At 48.1% G+C, this 20,502-nt stretch overlaps 1 protein-coding gene across 1 annotated transcript in view; it reads left to right on the top strand.

The window, feature by feature from the left end:
- SF3B2 (splicing factor 3b subunit 2) overlaps positions 1 to 20,502 on the top strand; it is a 277,506-nt gene that overhangs the window by 49,645 nt on the left and 207,359 nt on the right. Inside the window, exons 5-7 of the mRNA XM_069207931.1 lie at positions 2,382 to 2,475; positions 2,795 to 2,895; positions 3,659 to 3,755. Of these exons, the coding sequence (XP_069064032.1) occupies positions 2,382 to 2,475; positions 2,795 to 2,895; positions 3,659 to 3,755 (292 nt within the window). The remainder of the gene's footprint in view (positions 1 to 2,381; positions 2,476 to 2,794; positions 2,896 to 3,658; positions 3,756 to 20,502) is intronic.

The following is a 20,502-nucleotide window of genomic DNA, read 5'->3' as shown; positions in this document are numbered from 1 at the left end:
CTTGTTACAAGAACCACAACCCGAAATGGATGCTCCCATCACAAAAATATCCATATTGTTGATCTCCCTTAGGTTCCTGAGGGCCATGACCCATCCATAGTTAAGAATTGTACATTATTTTTGCAAATCGATAACCTTTGAGATTCACTTGATGGTCTGTTTTTCTTTTCACAGATACTCTGGCTTGTGTTCTTGTAGATACATATTAGGAAGGGAGATGCCATTTTATTTCTTTAGGATTATTTGCCTTTCTGTACAGAAAAAAATGACTGAACGGAAATTGCATGAAATTTGACATGAAAGTAGAACTTAAAGAAGTGTCTTTTCTTGATTTGGTGTAAGTATTACAAAAATGTGTCAGGTGAGCTCTGAAAGATTTAAAAGTAAGACCATTACTAATACAGATTGTCTGCAAACCTACATTTCGGACTGTTCATGTCCCCAGATTTAAAAATATATATATTTGGCCAGACAAGCGATATTTTTCCCTGTCATCCATTTCTGGGCTTTTGCGGACAAGAAGATTGTATGGCCACACCAGGGAAAAGCCTGTTGCAAATGCCTTTACTGCGTGCTAGGTTTAGCTCCCTGACCTTCACAGTCTAGTTGGGGGGGGGAGGGCCCAAAGGAATTGCTCCTTATCCCTTATGTAATTTAAAAAAATAAAAATTGAATTTGTTTCCTTGATTCACGGCTCTGTCACAAACAATGCAGAGACAACCAATCCTATGGTAAGTACTCAGGCCTCGAAAAATAATAAAAATGTTACTAGACTTGCAGGTCGAGTAGCATGAATAATCTACTCGACCTAACTGTAATGTACTTGACCCGGAAACGGTGTGATCCTAGGCAAATATTGTATTTTACAGTGGCCTTTTTCTTCATTCTCGCATGAGTGCACCTTCAAATATATGAGTTACGCATTTCTGTTGCAAAAACGAATCCTCTTGTTTGATTAAATACACTAAACGTTTGTTCCACGTATAATAAACTAGTCTACATATAGTGTACACATGATCCATGCATAACTTGCCTCTTAGCTTACTAATAGCTTTGCCATCAGTACAGGAGTGTTTCTCAGTTTGTTTTAAAACTTACTTTTAATAAATATATTACTAAAGCATGATGTGGTAGCGCACTGTCATTTATAGACTGTAAATTTCCAAGAAATGTCCAAAAACCTTTCTACTAACTTGCAACTTTAATGACAAAACTATATAGTGTATTAACAATAATCTGTGAAAAAAAAAATTTCTGAAAACATTTTTCATTTGCACTTCACCAAGTGAAGTGTCCTGACTTTTTTTTTTTTCATTCTATTAAAATATTTTTGTCATCACACAGAGGTAGAAAAATGGTCTTTTACAGCTACTGAAATATATTTTGAAATGTTTGTAAACTTGACTTAGCTATATAAAACGTTGTGTGTTAGGAAAAACCTGATACTAAAAGCCTTTCATTTCACATAGGTCAGGCAATTTACCTTACAAAATCCTGGAACTCTGCAGTCACAAGGAAAGGTATTTGCATTGCAAGAAGACAAACTGTCTTTTGAACTCTGTCTCTGAACACAGAGCAAATGTGACAAGAATAAGATTTAAAGGCATCTTAATTGCTAATTCAGTTTCTGACTGAACAGAACACCTGTTCTTTGTCCACTTGCCTGAAGGGTCGAGTGGAATCTAAAAATAGCTTGACCTCATAAAATAAAACTCGCCATAACGAGTCGTACTTTTGTATCCTTGTTGGGTGCTCTCTCGAGTATGCATACCTGGAACCGAGACATGGCCCATCAAGGGTTCAGGAGTTTTGTCTGCGGACTCCCCATTAGGAGTCCACAAAAATATTTAAACAATTTTTTAAAATAATTTGAAAAGGACCATGTGCAGCAGATGTTTGACAGACCCTGTGCCTCACTTCACCAGGCCACTCCTCACCCCTACTGCTATCACGAGAGGTGTTGAGTAAAGGGGCCTGGCCATAGGCTTTGCATTTGGTGTGCAAGTTACAAATAGTATGACTTGTGTGATAAGATAAAAATTGACTCCCAGTTAGTGGTGGACGATATTGAAAACACAATTCATACACCTGTTGTACATAGAAGTGGGTACGCAAGATATCTTTCAACTTTTTGGAATGCAACTTGAAAATTGCCGCACCTCAATTACACAGAGCATCGATCATCCTCATCCTTGCCTCAAGTTTTTATGCACATCATACTGCAATTAAGTTCTTCTTTTCTTGGCTGAGGTCTCCTGGCAGACCAGTCTCCTTGGGAATGTGGACTTTCAGATGCTTTAGGGATTGTGGATAAAATCTTTCAGTTAATCTGATTTCTTCACTCCCTAAAACAGCTGTCTTTGACCTATCTCTAAAAACAGGAGCGGCAGCAGCAAGACATGGCAAAAATGAACTCTGCAACATCCAGACCATCAGATGTGGGATCCAGACCCACGGTGTCACTGTCCTCACGAGGTAAACCAGCTCCATACTAGGGATTCGGCTTTTTCATAGGCCCATGCTAGTTATCGAAAAATATTCATGGGTGATAATGGGAGGAAGTTTGGAGTTGTTTTTTGAGGGGCGGCAAGAAATATAGATGTGTCACTTGAGATCCACTGCTTTGGTGTGGTAGAGTGTGCTAAATATTCAATCATGATTTGGATTGGTTCACGTAGTCCTCATGTGTAGATGATCAGGGCTAAAGAGGTATGGTTTTCCTCTTGTCATTACTTACTTTGAGAACCTCCCCAATTTATGATTTTTTTTTTTTCTGTCATTCTTTTGTTTGCAGTAAGTGTTTCTTCTAGTGCTCCTTCACCCGGTACAACTGTTACTACCTCAGTCAGCAGACCACGTGGTGCCCCACCTCCTCCAGGAGAAGAAAGCCGTGAGGTAAGGACACAGTCCTACTGCCCTTTAAGGCCAATTGTATAGAGCCTTTGCTATGTTTTGTGGGGCAAGTATTCCCTTAAAGAAAGCAAGCTCAATCGGGTGGATTGGAGTAGCTCAGAAACCAGCAGTACTGGGTAACCGATAACCTGAAAATCGTAGCCATCAATAATATTAGATTAAAATATTACCATTTCTTGTGCAGTCCTCAGGAATTAAAATCTTAGGTCATTCAAAGCTGACTGAGCATGTTCCTAGTGTGCAACAGTGTTTCTAGTAGGAACACAGTGACCCCAACGCACAAAGGTAAGTGTGATCATAAAGTTTAGTTGATGCCAAATTAGGCCCAGTGTATTTAGAAGTCTAATACTGTTAATGAACAAGAGGCTGCAGTTTTTCAGGTATGGAAGGGCAGGGTCGATAGCAAGTCAAGTCAAGTATGAAAGTAAAATGGTACAGAGGAGGCAAACGCGCCATCTATAGGATGCAGCGACCAACCTAAGCTGATTTGGGTTGAAGCTTTAAAGTAGTGAATTAAAGTCTAGGCTTTGTTTGTGAGTCTAGTGTCACTGAATAGCAACTACAGACAATGTCATGTTTGGCCAAGCTAAGCAGTTTTACATCCAAGGATGATAGCATCAGAATGAATAGCTCAGGAGTTTTTCCTTTTAGTTTCAGGGATGGTTCACTTTAGCCAGAAGTTCATTTCTTCTAGCTGACTTAAGATGACAGCACCATCTCATTCTGTGTATGTTTTTTCTTGCAGTCTGAAGAAGCTGCATCTGGGCCCAAAATACCCCAGGTCCTTGAAAAGATATTGCAACTGAAAGAGAGCCGACAGGAAGAAGATGAGTATGCTGCAGGTAAAGTTTGGTATCTGTGGCTACCTAGTATAGTTTAGTTTTGTAGATGAGCAATAAGCGGGAGTGAGACATAAAGGTTTCTGAAATGATTCATGTGTTAGTTTTGCTTTCATTTGGGACATTACTTGTATATATGCTGTCTGCTAATGGAAGAATAAGTGTGCTGTTGTATTCTATATTCTGTGCCTTATGGTTATGAATTGGTAGTGACGTTGCTACTGGTGTGTTTTTTCTCATGCTGATAATTAGTGTAGCATCATCTTTACGCCTGAGCCAGAAAAGTGTTGCTTTTACTTCGGGTAAAGAGTGTAATATATGTACTGATTAAAGCTAACAAGAAACTTGAGTAAGAGTCCCAACTGTTCTCAGTCATCATACCATATTGCAGGCTCCAATATAACATCAGCTAGTATTAAAGAACTCAGAGGATTGGAGCACCACTAGTGTGTTCACTCCAGACTACAGGAAGTGGCCTCTGGTTGAGACTTGCAACATCTTCATCCAATGCGAATCTTCATAGTGAGAGTGGCAAGTGACACTGTGTCTGATTGACCACAGTGTGCCAATTAAGGAACAAAGAGATAAAGTATTATAAATTTTAAACGTGTGATCAGATAGCTTTTGGTAGATGTCACCAACCAGTTTGGGTGCTGCCGCTCTCTGGCAGTGGGGATGCATTCCCCATTTGGCCACCAGTCTGTGTGCTGCTGCTGTGTGTCATGCTTAGTACGTAGATCGTTTTGATTGCCAATTTTGCTGCTTGTGTTGCTTTCTATCTGCACTTGTTGTTCTGATGGATACAACTACCTGTGGATTCCTCACCTAATGAATACTCCCATGGCGCCAGCATTCAATGGAAATCTTCTTCCTAGCTTCTGCACGTCGACGAGGACGTCACATTAGCCCACGCGACGCCGTCTGACGTCATACAGGCAATAAGAGGTCCTCGCCGATGTGCCGACGTCAGTTCCCTTTTTTCCGTGCATTCGAAACGGTTATCTTCGAGGGAGCTACTGTTACTTTCATAGTTACAGTGTATTTTCTGCTGCGTGGATTTTCTCTGCGGTAATAATGTCTCAGAGGAAGTCTGGTTTCAAGCCCTGTCGAGATTGTGGCAGCAAGATGTCCGTTACTGATCCTCACTCCGACTGTCTATGGTGTTTAAGCTCCGACCACGACGTCGCAACTTGTGATTCATGTCAGCACATGAATCCGAAGGCCCTGAAAGAACGTGAGGCTAAACTATTCATGGCGAAGTCGAAGAGAAAGGAGAAGAAACATCATAAGAAGTCTTCTTCGCCAAGGTCTCATCGGTGTCATCGAGACTCCCGGCGCCGTAGGGATTCACGGCGTCATTCCAGCAAGGAGTCTCGTTCGAGGTCGCCTTCGGCTCGGCGTCGGAAGACTTGGGAGGTCAGTCCCACGGTCACGCCACATCCATCGACGCCGTTGCCCTCTCCGACGTCACCGACTTCGCCTGGACAGGCGTCTGTGGTTGAGGTGATGCAGCCTCTTGTGATGTCTCTGGCGTCGGGGTCGCCTTCGATCCAGGCACCCCAGTATCCAGCTTTTCCCGCCCCTGAAGCCGATAATACCGCATTTCTGAATGCGATGTATACCATCTTTCAACAGATGGCTCCAGGAGGTGCTCCGGCTGGTCCTTCGGGGCCCTTGGCCTTTTCATTGGGTGATCCTGCGCCTCTACGGCCGGCACCCTTTATGCCCTTTCTCCCTTTAGGGAATGTGGGCTCGGCGCCGGTGGCTCCAGAGGTTTTGGCCCCGGAGGTTTCCATCCCGTCGACGTCAGGATTTCGTCCTGTGACTCCGGCGGGTCCATCGGAGACTCCAAGATTTCTTCGTCCGGCTCCTTCCTCGGCGCCGAAGCTGCCTGTGGCGCCGGACGCGGCGTCGGATGGTTCTGGAGATCGGCGCCGATCTTCGGCGGAGGTCATGTCGACTCCATGTATCGAGGAAAGACTACATTCGAGGAGGCGTGCTCTCCGTCTTTTGGAAGAGCAGGAATACCAACGAGTCTTGGAGGAAGGAGAGGTTGAGGACTCTGGTGATGGACTGCATGGTCTGGATACAGCCAGTGGGCTGGATACTTCCCCTGAGTGGGACCTTTCATCTCCAGGGGAATATACGGAGGAGGCTGCTACCTTTCACGCTGTGGTGAGGAAGGCGGCTAACTTTCTGGACCTGCCTTTGCCGGTGGCAGAGGTGAAGCAGAATTTACTGACTGAGGTACTGCATCCGGCCTCTGCTGCAGCGGAGCCTCTCTTGCCATTTAATGAGGCTTTGCTTGATCCGGTGTTAGAGGTGTGGAAGAAGCCAGTATCTTCCTCGGCTGTTCATAGGGCTGTGGCCAGGAGATATCGAGCTGCACCATCTGACCCTGGCTTTTTGTCTAGACACCCTACGCCGGCGAGCTTGGTGGTGCAAGCCTCCTGTTCCTCTAGGTCAGCGCCTGGATCTTTCCAGACGGTACCAGGAGACAGAGACTCTAAAAAGCTGGATGCACAATCCAAGAAGATATTTTCCTCCTTGTAGTTTGGCGTTGAAGGCCACCAACACGACTTGCATTCTGGGGAGATACATCCATGCTCTCATGGACGATATTTCATCTTCATTTACGGAGCTTCCCCAGGGACTCTTGAATGTTGTCTCGGATGCCCAGGCTGCCGCAACCAGATTATCCAGTCTGGGCTGGACACGACCGACTCGGTGGCTAGGGCAATGGGCACGGCTGTGGTGGCAAGGAGGCAGGCCTGGCTCCATAACTCAGGGTTCTCTGTGGACGTGCAGTCGACCCTGTTGGACCTCCCGTTTGATGGGGACAAACTGTTTGGGGCCAAGGCGGATTCGGCCTTGGAGAGGTTCAAATAAAGCAGGGCCACAGCCAAATCATTAGGGCTGCAAGCCCCTTCATCTTCTGCCTCCTCCAGATTTTTCAGGAGGTTTCGTGGATTTGGGCGTGGCTCTTCCTCCTCCTCCTTTCGGGGGAGATTCCAGCAACCCACCTCTTCCCTCCCCTATAGATCATTTAGAGGGAGGGGTAGGGCCCGCACCAGAGGAGCCTCTCAGCAGCACTCTGCCTCTTCCTCGTCCTCTGGAGGGGTGCAGCAGGGAAAGCAGCCTTAGGCTGCCACCATTTCCCACTCACTCCTCTCCTGTAGGGGGGAGGTTACGGCATTTTCTCCACAAGTGGGAGACTACTACATCAGACACTTGGGTTATCAGTATTGTGGGGAAAAGGCTACACCCTTCCCTTTCGGGAGTTTCCGCCCCCCATCCCGCCCCGCCCATCTTATTGTTCAGAAGAACACCTCCTGTTGTTAGAACAGGAGGTTCAAGTCCTCCTTTCAAAGGGCGCGGTGGAGTTGGTCCCAGAGCAGGAAAGGGGTCGAGGTTGTTACTCAAGGTACTTCCTGATTCCCAAGAAGGATGGTCGGTTGAGACCAATCCTGGATCTGAGGATCTTGAATTGGTTCCTCAAACAGGAAAAGTTCAAGATGCTGACCCTAGCTCAGGTGCTTTTGGCGTTGAACAAAGAGGATTGGATGGTGTCTGTCGACTTGCAGGATGCTTATTTTCATATCCCGATACTCAAGTCGCACAGGAAGTATCTCCGGTTTGTGGTAGGGTCGCAGCACTATCAGTTTGCGGTCCTCCCGTTTGGTCTTACTTTAGCACCTCGAGTCTTCACGAAGGTGATGTCAGTGGTTGCGGCAGAGCTCAGAAGGAAGGGAATAGCAGTATTCCCTTACTTGGACGACTGGTTGATCAAAGCCAAGTCTCTTGAGCTTGTGTCGCATCATCTGCAGTCAACAACCCAGTTGTTGTTCGACCTGGGCTTTTCGGTGAACGTGCCCAAATCTCACCTGGAGCCCTCTCAGCGCCTCCTGTTCATAGGGGCAGTACTGGATACAACATTGAATCGAGCCTTTCCTCCGCCTCAGCGGATTCAAGATATTCAGGAGTTGGTTCCAATGTTTCGAAATGGAGCGGTAGTTCCAGTCCTCAAGGTCCTTCGTCTGCTCGGTCTGTTTGCCTCCTGCATACTGTTGGTCACGCATGCTCGCTGGCATATGAGGGCTCTTCAGTGGTGCTTCCGAAGGCAGTGGTCTCAACACAAAGGAGATCTAGAAGGTGCTGTCAAGATCTCCAGAGATGCTGCTGTGGACTTGAAGTGGTGGATTGCGGGCAACAATCTTTCACAAGGAAAGCCGTTCGCGCAGTCACCACCAGTGACCACGGTCATAACGGATGCTTCCACTCTAGGGTGGGGAGCTCATCTGGGGGATCTGGAGGAGTAGGGTTGTACCTTCTCTGCAGAAAAGCTCTTCGACTATGGTCCTGAGCAAAGGACCATCAGATTTGCTTGGTAGCAAATCATCTGGCCGGGGTCTTGAATGTACGTGCGGACAGTCTGTCGCCATTTCTCGGCCGACCACGAGTGGTGTCTCCATCCAGATCAAGTCCGTTTAATCTTCCAGATGTGGGGGTTTCCTCGGATAGATTTGTTTGCCACTCTGGAGAACGCGCATTGTCCGTTATTCTGCAGCCTCCAGTATCCGATGCAGGGAGCGTTGGGGGACGCGTTTCAGATAACCTGGTGCGGCCAGTTCCTTTACGCGTTTCCCCCCCATACCCTTGATTCCTCGGGTGTTGAGGAAGATTCGCCAAGACCGGGCCCAGGTCATCTTCATAGCTCCGGATTGGCCAAGGAGGGTGTGGTACTCCGACCTTCTCCAACTCTCACTGTGCCCTCCGCTCCGTCTCCCTCTCAGGGCAGACCTCCTCTCGCAGTCGCAGGGGCAGGTTTTACACCCCAACCTCCAGAGTCTGCACCTACATGCCTGGAGATTGAGCGGGGCAACCTGAGTTCCTTCTCTCTCCCGCCTGATGTAGTGGATGTTATATTAGCGGCCAGGCGACACTCCACTAAATCTATCTACGCTAATAGGTGGTCTAAATTTGTTATGTGGTGTGGAGAGAGATAGATTGATCCCTTACATGCTCATCTGTCAGATGTTTTGTCTTTTGCTCTGTCTCTAGCGCAGAAAGGTTGTGCAGTGGCTACCATTAAAGGTTATTTATCTGCCTTGTCAGCCTTCATTTGTCTTCCAGACCAACCATCGTTATTTAAATCCCCTATTGTTCTCAGATTCTTGAAAGGTTTTCTAAATAAATATCCTCCAAAACCATTCGTTATGCCTCAATGGGATTTGTCCTTGGTCCTGACTTTCCTTATGGGGTCCCCTTTTGAACCTATGCATTCTTGCCCCTTAAGGTATTTAGTTATTAAGACAGTCTTCTTGGTGGCTATAACATCTGCAAGGAAAGTGAGTGAGTTGCAGGCCTTATCGGTAAAACACCCTTATACAAACTTTTATGGGGATAAGGTGGTGTTGAGGACCAAGGCTGCTTTCCTCCCGAAGGTTGTTTCACCCTTCCATTTGGCCCAGACAATTACTTTGTCCACGTTCTATCCTCCGCCTCATCCTTCAAAGGAGGAAGAGAGACTACATCGCTTGGACCCAAAGAGGGCGTTAAGCTTCTACATTGATAGAACAAAGGACTTCAGGCTGGAGGATCAGCTGTTCATTGGATACGTGGCCAAGAGGAGAGGAAAGGCAGTCCACAAGAGAACACTCTCCAGGTGGGTTGTTCTTTGCATTAAAATCTGTTACTCTTTAGCAAAGAAGGATCCTCCTGATGGCATTAGAGCTCATTCCACCAGAGCTAAGTCTGCCACTTCGGCCTTGGCCAGAGGTGTTCCTGTGGTCGACATCTGCAAGGCCGCAACTTGGTCGTCCCTTCACACTTTTGCAAAGCATTACTGTTTGGACTCTGAGGTCAGAAGGGACGGCCATTTTGCACGGTCAGTGCTGCAGGATTTCTTGGTTTGACCATTTAGGCACCCACCACCGGGCGTGGTACTGCTTTGGGACTCTATTCATTAGGTGAGGAATCCACAGGTAGTTGTATCCATCAGAAGAACGAGTTACTTACCTTCGGTAACGACTTTTCTGGTGGATACATTAGCTACCTGTGGATTCCTCACAGTCCCACCCGCCTCCCCGTTGCCTTTTTGGTCTTACCAAGTAATCCTTGAGTGCGCTCCTATTGGTCTTCAAGACTGCAATAGATTTTGTATATATGGATATTTGTGTGTGTGTGTGTGTGTGTGTGTGTGTGTGTGTGTGTGTGTGTGTGTGTGTATATATATATATATATATATATATCTTTGTGTATATACATAATTAGTATATATATTTGTTTGTTGGAAAAAAAAAAAGAGTTCTATTAAATCTATAGCCATTTTATTGCAATGTTGTGTGATTTACAATGTTATGGGATGTTGCCTTGCTCTTTCATAGCATTGGGTTATTGTTCTCATGCACGTAAAAAATGTTGGTACTGACGTCGGCGAGGACCTCTTTTTGCCTGTATGACGTCAGACGGCGTCGCGTGGGCTAATGTGACGTCCTCGTCGACGTGCAGAAGCTAGGAAGAAGATTTCCGTTGAATGCTGGCGCCATGGGAGTATTCATTAGGTGAGGAATCCACAGGTAGCTAATGTATCCACCAGAAAAGTCGTTACCGAAGGTAAGTAACTCGTTCTTCTAGTACAGGAGCTTCCTGATTGTGGAGAAGACATGTCAATGCGAGTCATTTCATGTGTGAGCTGAACGTATAGTAATGCAAATTACCAATCATATTAGACTAGAACCCAGTGATATGAGCCATGCCTTTCATTGTCAATTTGTTTGTGGTGAAATTGTGACTCAAATCATTCTGACTGTTTTGTTTGGTAAGCGAATGTACCCATGTGGGTAAATGCAGAACACCTATTGTAAGGAAATGCCTCCTTGGCATGGTTGCCCCCTGACTTTTTGCCTTTGCTGATGCTATGTTTACAATTGAAAGTGTGCTGAGGCCTGCTAACCAGGCCCCAGCACCAGTGTTCTTTCCCTAACCTGTACTTTTGTATCCACAATTGGCAGACCCTGGCATCCAGATAAGTCCCTTGTAACTGGTACTCCTAGTACCAAGGGCCCTGATGCCAAGGAAGGTCTCTAAGGGCTGCAGCATGTCTTATGCCACCCTGGAGACCCCTCACCCAGCACAGACACACTGCTTGCCAGCTTGTGTGTGCTAGTGAGACCAAAACGAGTAAGTCGACATGGCACTCCCCTCAGGGTGCCATGCCAGCCTCTCACTGCCTATGCAAGTATAGGTCAGTCACCCCTCTAGCAGGCCTTACAGCCCTAAGGCAGGGTGCACTATACCATAGGTGAGGGTACCAGTGCATGAGCATGGTACCCCTACAGTGTCTAAACAAAACCTTAGACATTGTAAGTGCAGGGTAGCCATAAGAGTATATGGTCTGGGAGTCTGTCAAACACGAACTCCACAGCACCATAATGGCTACACTGAAAACTGGGAAGTTTGGTATCAAACTTCTCAGCACAATAAATGCACACTGATGCCAGTGTACATTTTATTGTAAAATACACCACAGAGGGCACCTTAGAGGTGCCCCCTGAAACTTAACCGACTGTCTGTGTAGGCTGACTAGTTCCAGCAGCCTGCCACACTAGAGACATGTTGCTGGCCCCATGGGGAGAGTGCCTTTGTCACTCTGAGGCCAGTAACAAAGCCTGCACTGGGTGGAGATGCTAACACCTCCCCCAGGCAGGAGCTGTGACACCTGGCGGTGAGCCTCAAAGGCTCACCCCTTTGTCACAGCCCAGCAGGGCACTCCAGCTTAGTGGAGTTGCCCGCCCCCTCCGTCCACGGCCCCCACTTTTGGCGGCAAGGCTGGAGGGAACAAAGAAAGCAACAAGGAGGAGTCACTGGCCAGTCAGGACAGCCCCTAAGGTGTCCTGAGCTGAAGTGACTCTAACTTTTAGAAATCCTCCATCTTGCAGATGGAGGATTCCCCCAATAGGGTTAGGATTGTGACCCCCTCCCCTTGGGAGGAGGCACAAAGAGGGTGTACCCACCCTCAGGGCTAGTAGCCATTGGCTACTAACCCCCCAGACCTAAACACGCCCTTAAATTTAGTATTTAAGGGCTACCCTGAACCCTAGAAAATTAGATTCCTGCAACAACAAGAAGAAGGACTGCCCAGCTGAAAACCCCTGCAGAGGAAGACCAGAAGACAACAACTGCCTTGGCTCCAGAAACTCACCGGCCTGTCTCCTGCCTTCCAAAGAACTCTGCTCCAGCGACGCCTTCCAAAGGGACCAGCGACCTCTGAATCCTCTGAGGACTGCCCTGCTTCGACGACAAGAAACTCCCGAGGACAGCGGACCTGCTCCAAAAAGACTGCAACTTTGTTTCAAGAAGCAGCTTTAAAGAACCCTGCAACTCCCCGCAAGAAGCGTGAGACTTGCAACACTGCACCCGGCGACCCCGACTCGGCTGGTGGAGAACCAACACCTCAGGGAGGACCCCCGGACTACTCTACGACTGTGAGTACCAAAACCTGTCCCCCCTGAGCCCCCACAGCGCCGCCTGCAGAGGGAATCCCGAGGCTTCCCCTGACCGCGACTCTCTGAAACCTAAGTCCCGACGCCTGGAAAAGACCCTGCACCCGCAGCCCCCAGGACCTGAAGGACCGGACTTTCACTGCAGAAGTGACCCCCAGGAGTCCCTCTCCCTTGCCCAAGTGGAGGTTTCCCCGAGGAAGCCCCCCCCTTGCCTGCCTGCAGCGCTGAAGAGATCCCTCGATCTCTCATTGACTTACATTGCGAACCCGACGCTTGTTCTAACACTGCACCCGGCCGCCCCCGCGCCGCTGAGGGTGAAATTTCTGTGTGGGCTTGTGTCCCCCCCGGTGCCCTACAAAACCCCCCCTGGTCTGCCCTCCGAAGACGCGGGTACTTACCTGCAAGCAGACCGGAACCGGGGCACCCCCTTCTCTCCATTCTAGCCTATGCGTTTTGGGCACCACTTTGAACTCTGCACCTGACCGGCCCTGAGCTGCTGGTGTGGTGACTTTGGGGTTGCTCTGAACCCCCAACGGTGGGCTACCTTGGACCAAGAACTGAACCCTGTAAGTGTCTTACTTACCTGGTAAAACTAACAAAAACTTACCTCCCCCAGGAACTGTGAAAATTGCACTGTGTCCACTTTTAAAGTAGCTATTTGTGAATAACTTGAAAAGTATACATGCAATTGAAATGATTCAAAGTTCCTAATGTACTTACCTGCAATACCTTTCAAACAAGATATTACATGTTAAATTTGAACCTGTGGTTCTTAAAATAAACTAAGAAAAGATATTTTTCTATAACAAAACCTATTGGCTGGATTTGTCTCTGAGTGTGTGTACCTCATTTATTGTCTATGTGTATGTACAACAAATGCTTAACACTACTCCTTGGATAAGCCTACTGCTCGACCACACTACCACAAAATAGAGCATTAGTATTATCTATTTTTACCACTATTTTACCTCTAAGGGGAACCCTTGGACTCTGTGCATGCTATTCCTTACTTTGAAATAGCACATACAGAGCCAACTTCCTACATTGGTGGATCAGCGGTGGGGTACAAGACTTTGCATTTGCTGGACTACTCAGCCAATACCTGATCACACGACAAATTCCAAAATTGTCATTAGAAATTGATTTTTGCAATTTGAAAAGTTTTCTAAATTCTTAAAAGACCTGCTAGGGCCTTGTGTTAGATCCTGTATAGCATTTCTTTTAGAGTTTAAAAGTTTGTAAAAGTTTGAATTAGATTCTAGAACCAGTTTTAGATTCTTAAAAAGTATTCCAACTTTTAGAAGCAAAATGTCTAGCACAGATGTGGCTGTGGTGGAACTCGACACCACACCTTACCTCCATCTACAGATGAGAGAGCTAAGGTCACTCTGTAAACTAAAGAAAATAACCATAGGCCCCAAACCTACCAAAATACAGCTCCAGGAGCTTTTGGCAGAGTTTGAAAAGGTCAACCCCTCTGAGGGTGGCAACTCAGAGGAAGAGGATAGTGAATTGGAGGAAGATTCCCCCCTACCAGTCCTATTTAGGGAGGACAGGGCCTCTCAAGCCCTGACTCCAAAAATACTAGTCAGAGATACTGGGTCCCTCACAGGAGGGACCAGCAACTCTGAAATCACTGAGGATAACCCCAGTGAAGAGGACATCCAGTTAGCCAGGATGGCCAAAAGATTGGCTTTGGAAAGACAGATCCTAGCCATAGAGAGGGAAAGACAAGAGATGGGCCTAGGACCCATCAATGGTGGCAGCAACATAAATAGGGTCAGAGATTCTCCTGACATGTTGAAAATCCCTAAAGGGATTGTAACTAAATATGAAGATGGTGATGACATCACCAAATGGTTCACAGCTTTTGAGAGGGCTTGTGTAACCAGAAAAGTGAACAAATCCCACTGGGGTGCTCTCCTTTGGGAAATGTTCACAGGAAAGTGTAGGGATAGACTCCTCACACTCTCTGGAAAAGATGCAGAATCTTATGACCTCATGAAGGGTACCCTGATTGAGGGCTTTGGATTCTCCACTGAGGAGTATAGGATTAGATTCAGGGGGGCTCAAAAATCCTCGAGCCAGACCTGGGTTGACTTTGTAGACTACTCAGTAAAAACACTAGATGGTTGGATTCAAGGCAGTGGTGTAAGTAATTATGATGGGCTGTACAATTTATTTGTGAAAGAACACCTGTTAAGTAATTGTTTCAATGATAAACTGCATCAGCATCTGGTAGACCTAGGACCAATTTCTCCCCAAGAATTGGGAAAGAAGGCGGACCATTGGGTCAAGACAAGGGTGTCCAAAACTTCCACAGGGGGTGACCAAAAGAAAGGGGTCACAAAACCTCCCCAGGGGAAAGGTGGTGAGACAGCCAAAAATAAAAATAGTAAAGAGTCTTCTACAGGCCCCCAAAAACCTGCACAGGAGGGTGGGCCCAGAGCCTCTCTTCACAAACCAATCCTGGGTACAAGGGTAAAAACTTTGATCCCAAAAAGGCCTGGTGTCGAAACTGTAGTCAGTCTGGACACCAAACTGGAGACAAGGCCTGTCCCAAGAAAAGTTCCACTCCAAACTCCAATCCAGGTAACACTGGAATGGCTAGTCTCCAAGTGGGATCAACAGTGTGCCCAGAGCAAATCAGGGTCCACACTGAAGCTACTCTAGTCTCTGAGGGTGGGGTGGATTTAGCCACACTAGCTGCCTGGCCGCCTAACATGCAAAAATACAGGCAGCAGCTCTTTATTAATGGGACAAGTGTAGAGGGCCTGAGGGATACAGGTGCCAGTGTCACCATGGTGACAGAGAAACTGGTTTCCTCTGGCCAATACCTGACTGGAAAAACTTATACAGTCACCAATGCTGACAATCAAACTAAAGCACATCCCATGGCAATGGTAACTTTAGAATGGGGAGGGGTCAATGGCCTGAAACAGGTGGTGGTCTCCTCAAACATCCCAGTAGACTGTCTGCTTGGAAATGACCTGGAGTCCTCAGCATGGGCTGAGGTAGAACTAAAAACCCATGCAGCCATGCTGGGTATCCCTGAACTGGTGTGTGTAAAAACAAGAGCACAATGCAAGGCACAGGGTGAAAAAGTAGAGCTGGAGTCTGGAAAAATGGCCCAGCCTACCAAGAGAAAAGGAAAGTCAGTTGGGAAACCAACTGCAACACAGTCAGAAAAAGAGAACCTCTCTTCTCAGGAAGAAGTTCTGCCCTCTGAGGGAACTGAGCCTTTGGAACTTGAACCTTATCAGGTTGAGCTCTTAGGCCCAGGGGGACCCTCAAGGGAGGAGCTGTGTAAGGGACAAGAAACCTGTCCCTCTCTTGAAGGCCTTAGGCAGCAAGCTGCTGAAGAGTCCAAGGGCAAGAAAAATGGAACACATAGGGTCTATTGGGAAGATGGACTCCTGTACACTGAGGCCAGAGACCCCAAACCTGGTGCCACTAGGAGAGTGGTAGTGCCTCAGTCGTTCAGAGAGTTTATTCTGACCTTAGCCCATGATATTCCCCTTGCTGGGCATTTGGGACAAACCAAGACGTGGGAGAGGTTAGTCAACCACTTCTACTGGCCCAATATGTCCCAGAAGGTTAATGAGTTTTGCCTCTCCTGCCCCACCTGTCAATCCAGTGGTAAGACAGGTGGGCACCCAAAGGCCCCCCTCATTCCACTTCCAGTGGTGGAGGTCCCCTTTGAAAGAGTGGGTGTGGACATAGTTGGTCCACTGGAACCTCCCACAGCCTCAGGAAATATGTACATCCTAGTAGTAGTGGATCATGCTACTAGGTATCCTGAAGCTATTCCCCTTAGGTCGACTACCGCCCCTGCAGTAGCCAAGGCCCTCATTGGTATCTTTACCAGAGTGGGTTTCCCTAAGGAGGTGGTGTCTGACAGAGGTACCAACTTCATGTCAGCATACCTAAAACACATGTGGAATGAGTGTGGAGTGACTTACAAATTCACTACACCATACCATCCACAAACTAATGGCTTAGTTGAGAGATTCAACAAGACATTAAAAGGCATGATCATGGGGCTCCCAGAAAAACTCAAAAGGAGATGGGATGTCCTCTTGCCATGTCTGCTTTTTGCTTACAGAGAGGTGCCACAGAAGGGAGTAGGATTCTCACCTTTTGAACTTCTGTTTGGTCATCCTGTAAGGGGACCACTTGCTCTTGTTAAAGAAGGCTGGGAGAGACCTCTTCATGAGCCTAAACAAGACATAGTGGACTATGTACTTGGCCTTCGCTCTAGAATGGCAGAGTACATGGAAAAGGCAACCAAAAACCTTGAGGCCAGCCAATAGCTCCAGAAGTTTTGGTATGACCAAAAGGCTGCACTGGTTGAGTTCCAACCAGGACAGAAAGTCTGGGTTCTGGAGCCTGTGGCTCCCAGGGCACTCCAGGACAAATGGAGTGGCCCTTACCCAGTGCTAGAAAGGAAGAGTCAGGTCACCTACCTGGTGGACCTGGGCACAAGCAGGAGCCCCAAGAGGGTGATCCATGTGAACCGCCTTAAGCTCTTCCACGACAGGGCTGATGTAAATCTGTTGATGGTAACAGATGAGGATCAGGAGGCAGAGAGTGAACCTCTCCCTGATCTTCTGTCATCAGACCCAAAAGATGGCTCAGTAGATGGAGTGATCTACTCAGACACCCTCTCTGGCCAACAGCAAGCTGATTGTAGGAGAGTCCTACAACAGTTTCCTGAACTCTTCTCCTTAACCCCTGGTCAGACACACCTGTGTACCCATGATGTGGACACAGGAGACAGCATGCCTGTCAAAAACAAAATTTTCAGACAGTCTGACCATGTTAAGGAAAGCATTAAGGTGGAAGTCCACAAGATGCTGGAATTGGGAGTAATTGAGCGCTCTGACAGCCCCTGGGCTAGCCCAGTGGTCTTAGTCCCCAAACCTCACACCAAAGATGGAAAGAAAGAGATGAGGTTTTGTGTGGACTACAGAGGGCTCAATTCTGTCACCAAGACAGATGCTCATCCAATTCCTAGAGCTCATGAGCTCATAGATAAATTAGGTGCTGCCAAATTCTTAAGTACCTTTGACTTGACAGCAGGGTACTGGCAAATAAAAATGGCACCTGGAGCAAAAGAGAAAACCGCATTCTCCACACCTGATGGGCATTATCAGTTTACTGTTATGCCCTTTGGTTTAAAGAATGCCCCTGCCACCTTCCAAAGGTTGGTGAATCAAGTCCTTGCTGGCTTGGAGTCCTTTAGCACAGCTTATCTTGATGATATTGCTGTCTTTAGCTCCACCTGGCAGGATCACCTGGTCCACCTGAAGAAGGTTTTGAAGGCTCTGCAAGCTGCAGGCCTCTCTATCAAGGCATCCAAATGCCAGATAGGGCAGGGAACTGTGGTTTACTTGGGACACCTTGTAGGTGGAGGCCAAGTTCAGCCACTCCAACCCAAGATCCAGACTATTCTGGACTGGGTAGCTCCAAAAACCCAGACTCAAGTCAGGGCATTCCTTGGCTTGACTGGGTATTACAGGAGGTTTGTGAAGGGATATGGATCCATTGTGACAGCCCTCACTGAACTCACCTCCAAGAAAATGCCCAAGAAAGTGAACTGGACTGTGGAATGCCAACAGGCCTTTGACACCCTGAAACAAGCAATGTGCTCAGCACCAGTTCTAAAAGCTCCAGATTATTCTAAGCAGTTCATTGTGCAGACAGATGCCTCTGAACATGGGATAGGGGCAGTTTTGTCCCAAACAAATGATGATGGCCTTGACCAGCCTGTTGCTTTCATTAGCAGGAGGTTACTCCCCAGGGAGCAGCGTTGGAGTGCCATTGAGAGGGAGGCCTTTGCTGTGGTTTGGTCCCTGAAGAAGCTGAGACCATACCTCTTTGGGACTCACTTCCTAGTTCAAACTGACCACAGACCTCTCAAATGGCTGATGCAAATGAAAGGTGAAAATCCTAAACTGTTGAGGTGGTCCATCTCCCTACAGGGAATGGACTTTATAGTGGAACACAGACCTGGGACTGCCCATGCCAATGCAGATGGCCTTTCCAGGTTCTTCCACTTAGAAAATGAAGACTCTCTTGGGAAAGGTTAGTCTCATCCTCTTTCGTTTGGAGGGGGGGTTGTGTAAGGAAATGCCTCCTTGGCATGGTTGCCCCCTGACTTTTTGCCTTTGCTGATGCTATGTTTACAATTGAAAGTGTGCTGAGGCCTGCTAACCAGGCCCCAGCACCAGTGTTCTTTCCCTAACCTGTACTTTTGTATCCACAATTGGCAGACCCTGGCATCCAGATAAGTCCCTTGTAACTGGTACTCCTAGTACCAAGGGCCCTGATGCCAAGGAAGGTCTCTAAGGGCTGCAGCATGTCTTATGCCACCCTGGAGACCCCTCACCCAGCACAGACACACTGCTTGCCAGCTTGTGTGTGCTAGTGAGACCAAAACGAGTAAGTCGACATGGCACTCCCCTCAGGGTGCCATGCCAGCCTCTCACTGCCTATGCAAGTATAGGTCAGTCACCCCTCTAGCAGGCCTTACAGCCCTAAGGCAGGGTGCACTATACCATAGGTGAGGGTACCAGTGCATGAGCATGGTACCCCTACAGTGTCTAAACAAAACCTTAGACATTGTAAGTGCAGGGTAGCCATAAGAGTATATGGTCTGGGAGTCTGTCAAACACGAACTCCACAGCACCATAATGGCTACACTGAAAACTGGGAAGTTTGGTATCAAACTTCTCAGCACAATAAATGCACACTGATGCCAGTGTACATTTTATTGTAAAATACACCACAGAGGGCACCTTAGAGGTGCCCCCTGAAACTTAACCGACTGTCTGTGTAGGCTGACTAGTTCCAGCAGCCTGCCACACTAGAGACATGTTGCTGGCCCCATGGGGAGAGTGCCTTTGTCACTCTGAGGCCAGTAACAAAGCCTGCACTGGGTGGAGATGCTAACACCTCCCCCAGGCAGGAGCTGTGACACCTGGCGGTGAGCCTCAAAGGCTCACCCCTTTGTCACAGCCCAGCAGGGCACTCCACCTTAGTGGAGTTGCCCGCCCCCTCCGGCCACGGCCCCCACTTTTGGCGGCAAGGCTGGAGGGAACAAAGAAAGCAACAAGGAGGAGTCACTGGCCAGTCAGGACAGCCCCTAAGGTGTCCTGAGCTGAGGTGACTCTAACTTTTAGAAATCCTCCATCTTGCAGATGGAGGATTCCCCCAATAGGGTTAGGATTGTGACCCCCTCCCCTTGGGAGGAGGCACAAAGAGGGTGTACCCACCCTCAGGGCTAGTAGCCATTGGCTACTAACCCCCCAGACCTAAACACGCCCTTAAATTTAGTATTTAAGGGCTACCCTGAACCCTAGAAAATTAGATTCCTGCAACAACAACAAGAAGGACTGCCCAGCTGAAAACCCCTGCAGAGGAAGACCAGAAGACGACAACTGCCTTGGCTCCAGAAACTCACCGGCCTGTCTCCTGCCTTCCAAAGAACTCTGCTCCAGCGACGCCTTCCAAAGGGACCAGCGACCTCTGAATCCTCTGAGGACTGCCCTGCTTCGACGACAAGAAACTCCCGAGGACAGCGGACCTGCTCCAAAAAGACTGCAACTTTGTTTCAAGAAGCAGCTTTAAAGAACCCTGCAACTCCCCGCAAGAAGCGTGAGACTTGCAACACTGCACCCGGCGACCCCGACTCGGCTGGTGGAGAACCAACACCTCAGGGAGGACCCCCGGACTACTCTACGACTGTGAGTACCAAAACCTGTCCCCCCTGAGCCCCCACAGCGCCGCCTGCAGAGGGAATCCCGAGGCTTCCCCTGACCGCGACTCTCTGAAACCTAAGTCCCGACGCCTGGAAAAGACCCTGCACCCGCAGCCCCCAGGACCTGAAGGACCGGACTTTCACTGCAGAAGTGACCCCCAGGAGTCCCTCTCCCTTGCCCAAGTGGAGGTTTCCCCGAGGAAGCCCCCCCTTGCCTGCCTGCAGCGCTGAAGAGATCCCTCGATCTCTCATTGACTTACATTGCGAACCCGACGCTTGTTCTAACACTGCACCCGGCCGCCCCCGCGCCACTGAGGGTGAAATTTCTGTGTGGGCTTGTGTCCCCCCCGGTGCCCTACAAAACCCCCCTGGTCTGCCCTCCGAAGACGCGGGTACTTACCTGCAAGCAGACCGGAACCGGTGCACCCCCTTCTCTCCATTCTAGCCTATGCGTTTTGGGCACCACTTTGAACTCTGCACCTGA

The sequence above is a fragment of the Pleurodeles waltl genome, chromosome 9 (genome assembly GCF_031143425.1).
Source record: "Pleurodeles waltl isolate 20211129_DDA chromosome 9, aPleWal1.hap1.20221129, whole genome shotgun sequence".
Classification (NCBI taxonomy): Eukaryota; Metazoa; Chordata; class Amphibia; order Caudata; family Salamandridae; genus Pleurodeles; species Pleurodeles waltl.
This window is presented reverse-complemented; position numbering and strand designations above follow the sequence as displayed.